Source organism: Gekko japonicus, unplaced genomic scaffold (genome assembly GCF_001447785.1).
Source record: "Gekko japonicus isolate JY-2015 unplaced genomic scaffold, Gekko_japonicus_V1.1 scaffold1901, whole genome shotgun sequence".
Classification (NCBI taxonomy): Eukaryota; Metazoa; Chordata; class Lepidosauria; order Squamata; family Gekkonidae; genus Gekko; species Gekko japonicus.
Window position 1 is genome coordinate 214,833 of NW_015177070.1, and position 3,380 is coordinate 218,212.

The window sequence follows — 3,380 nt, forward strand, 5'->3', positions numbered from 1 at the left end:
TGGCCCCCACCTTACCGGCCGGGGGCTGGAAGCCGCTCTGCGCAACCTCCGGTGGCCTGAGGGAGGGAGGGAGGGAGGGAGGGAGGGAGACAGAGTGCACGGAGGGGGAGCTGAGCTCAGGAGGGGTCTTGTCATGCCCAAGCCGGCCGGGCGGGCGGGAGAGGAGCTCTCCCAATGCACAGGACAGGAGCCCCCCTACGCCCCCACCTGTTCCCGCCCCGGGACACTTCCTCACCGGACTGGCAGATGAAGGGGAGCTTCTTGGAGCACGCCTCCTCCCTGGCCCAGAACTGGTCCCCCATCCGGGTGATGCTCAGGCACTCAGGCAACAGCCCTGCTGGGAGGAGGCCTTGCTGGAGAGAGGGGCCGGGCATGCACTGGGGGGGGAGACTCTGCCCCCACCCGCCCAGCCCCCCTTCTGCCCACCCCACGGCCCCGGAGCCATCGCAGCAGCTGCCCCACGGGGCCGAAAGGCTGCAGAGGGCGGCCAGGCAGGGGTGCCTGGAGCGGGGAGGCAGGACAGGACCGGAACGGCCCTCCTCCCCAGCCCAGTGGAGCCAGGCCGGCGCTCTCTCTCTCTCTCTCTCTCTCTCTCTCTCACCCTGGCCCGGGCCAGCCTCCTCTGGCGCCCGAGGCACTTCTGCATTGGGAGCGATCCAGCTCTTGCTCTCGCTGTTCAGGCTGCGCAGCAGGAAAGCTTTGGTGTGGCGGTCCCAAGAATGGAGGAGGGACCCCCCGTGCAACCAGCACCAGGCCTGCGCCGCTGGGAAGCTCTGGGGCCATCGGACAAGCCGGTAGCCGGCCTCTCCCGTCAGAGGCTGGTGCGGCAGGCTGGCCACATGGAGCCAGAGCCAGAGCCCTAGGGGGAGCTCCATGTCCCCTGCTCTTCTGCACGGGAGGGCCTGGAGCCACCTGCTCATATTCCCTCCACCTGAGGAGCCGGGAGGCGGAGCAGAATCCTGGACAAAAGGGCCCTGGCCACACAGGGGCAGCTGCAAAAGCGCCCGCTCAGGAGGGGCCCTGTTTGCACAGCTGGCAGGCCATTGTCAGGGCTCTGCTTGGCAAACACCCACCCTGCTGGCAGGCACCCTGGTCTCCAGGAGCTTCCGCCACGCGCTGGTCGGGCTGGGCTGCCTCAGAGACTAGCAACGGGACTCCTCCAGGTGGAGAGTGGTGGCATAAAGCTCTTCTAAGAAAGGGGGCGGGAGGTGGAGCTGCAAGGGAGGCGGAGGAGGGCGCGGGGTCGAGCGGAGCACCCCCTCTGATGCTTTGGGGAGCCCTCCATGCCTGCCTCTGCCAGGAGGAGACCTCTGTGAAAGCTCCAGGAGCAGCACATTCTCACACGGTCAGGCAAGGCCTCCCTGTTCCTCCAGTAGAGCATTTTACTTAGGTTTCCCCTGCTTGAAAGCCAGTCGAATCCAACTTTAGGGTGCGGTGCTCATCTCCGTTTCCAAGCCGAAGAGCCAGCGCTGTCCGAAGACGTTTCCGTGGTCAAGTGGCCGGCATGACTAGACGCCGAGGCGCACAGAACCCTATCACCTTCCCCCCGAAGGTGGGGATGCCTTGCAATGTCTTACTTTCAAACTGCTAGGTTGGCAGGAGCTGGGGCCAGAGATGGGAGCTCACTCTGTCATGCGGCACTCGGGTCTCAAACTTTCAGTCTGCGTTTCAGCATCTTAACCACATGGCTTTAAAATATCTGTACCCCGCGCCCATCCATTTCTGATTCCCGAGAAAGGCGTAGCAGTAGAGAAAGCAGGCGCTCTCATGGAAAGGAGTCGGGATGGAAGAGGGGCAGCGACGGCTCCTGTTCCTGGGGCGCCTGGAGTAGCCGCGGTACAACTTGGCCCCTGGCTTTGGTCAGCCCAAGAGGCCACACAGAAAAGGCCTCGGGAAAAGGCCTTCTTCACGGAGAAAAGCACAAGGAGAAATTAAGCAGGAGCATCCCAATGGAGTCACAAATATTTTAAAGAATATTTATTTTAAAAAGTTTTTTAAAAATTCAGAAATCACTAATGGTACAAGGAGACAGGAACTATGTTGTGCCTTAAATGAAACTCAGGAGTTCAGGCGGTCCCTGCGCACCTGTCAGCAAGCTGCCAATGTTTTGTTTTCATTCTGTATATGTGTGTGCGCTTGCCTCTTTCACTGTAGAATCCTAGATGTGCATGTCTATGTAGCTCACCGAAACAATTATCTAGCTCAAGGCCACAGGTGGATGCAAGAGCTTGTTAGTGTAGAGAAGCTCTCACTAAACACCGTGAGAAGAAGATAACGTGAGAGGCTTGGGACCGTCAGTTCTCAGGCTCAAGGGCACGCGCGGGAACCCCCGCAATTGGCCCGTAGCAGTGTGAATGTTTATTATATGCTTTGCCATTGCTTTTACCCCTCATTCTGAACAGTGATCCTGTTATGCACCTTCAGTTCTAATAAAGTTACCTCTTCTTCAAAAGCGTGCGTATTATGCTACTAGGAGGAGTCTGACAGCACCCAATGGCGGTCCCGCCACGGGGAGAAAGCGCGGCCGACGCAGCCTCTGCCCGGACACACAGCAAGCCAGGAGCGGCGCCATCCCTCCCCCCCCCCGTCTCGTAATATCCACTGCTTTGTTCTGCCGCCCTTCCCACACCACAGCAAGACTGCCAGGGGCAGGGAGAGAGGTGGGGGAGCGTGACTCCTGGTGACTCCCTCGCTCCACGGGGGTGGTGGTGGTGGCTTGCAGTGCCACAGGCCGTGGGCCCTTCTGGCTGGGAGGGGGCCATGCGGCCACGCTTCTCCTTTCTGCTCAGGCTGCCGACTTTTGAAGTGGTCCCTCGAGGTGGCCCTGTCCTCTCCGGAGAGGCTCTTCAGCCCCATGCCAGGGACAGTTTCCCCTGAAGGGACAGGCCCATCCTCTCCCACGCGGGGGTGGGCGGCCACCCTGCTCCTGCCCAGGTGAGGCGGGGACCTGGGCGGGGTGAGGGCCAAGACGGAGGCAGGGGCCGGTCGAGAGGAGGTGAGGGGCTCAGGAGAGCTGCAGGGGCCCCCTGGGAAGAGCCAGGCCTGAGGCCTGGAGGCTGATCAGGCCCACCCTGCGGTCGGAGGAGGCCTCTCAGCAGCAGCAGCAGCAGCAGCAGCCCTTCTGGGAGACAGGCGCGTGGGCCGCAGGGGAGCCGTTCGTTCCCAGGGTCCTCCCCTGGAAGGGCTGCCCTGGCTGTTTGGGCACCGCCGGCCCTGCCGCCACCGCTTCCTCCTCCTCCTCCTCCTCGCCTGGCACCGGGCGAGAGTCTCTGTCGGGGGCCGGGGGGGAAGGAGAGGGCGCACCCAGCCGAGAGAGGAATCCGCTCCGCAGCGGCGGCAGACGCGCCCCCCCCCCCGGCAGGCAGGGCAGGGCAGGGCAG

General features: G+C 62.6%; 2 protein-coding genes across 2 annotated transcripts in view; one reads left to right on the forward strand and one right to left on the reverse strand.

The window, feature by feature from the left end:
* PKD1L3 (polycystic kidney disease 1-like 3) overlaps positions 1-875 on the reverse strand; it is a 17,355-nt gene extending 16,480 nt beyond the window's left edge. The window contains exons 1-3 of the mRNA XM_015428208.1: positions 602-875; positions 208-334; positions 16-56 (exon numbers count right to left, since the gene is read on the reverse strand). Of these exons, the coding sequence (XP_015283694.1) occupies positions 16-56; positions 208-334; positions 602-875 (442 nt within the window). The remainder of the gene's footprint in view (positions 1-15; positions 57-207; positions 335-601) is intronic.
* Positions 876-1,767: 892 nt separating this feature from the next.
* The window catches only part of DHODH (dihydroorotate dehydrogenase (quinone)), a 6,205-nt gene continuing 4,592 nt past the window's right edge, over positions 1,768-3,380 (forward strand). The window contains exon 1 of the mRNA XM_015428209.1: positions 1,768-1,836. Coding sequence (XP_015283695.1) covers positions 1,768-1,836 — 69 coding nt within the window. The remainder of the gene's footprint in view (positions 1,837-3,380) is intronic.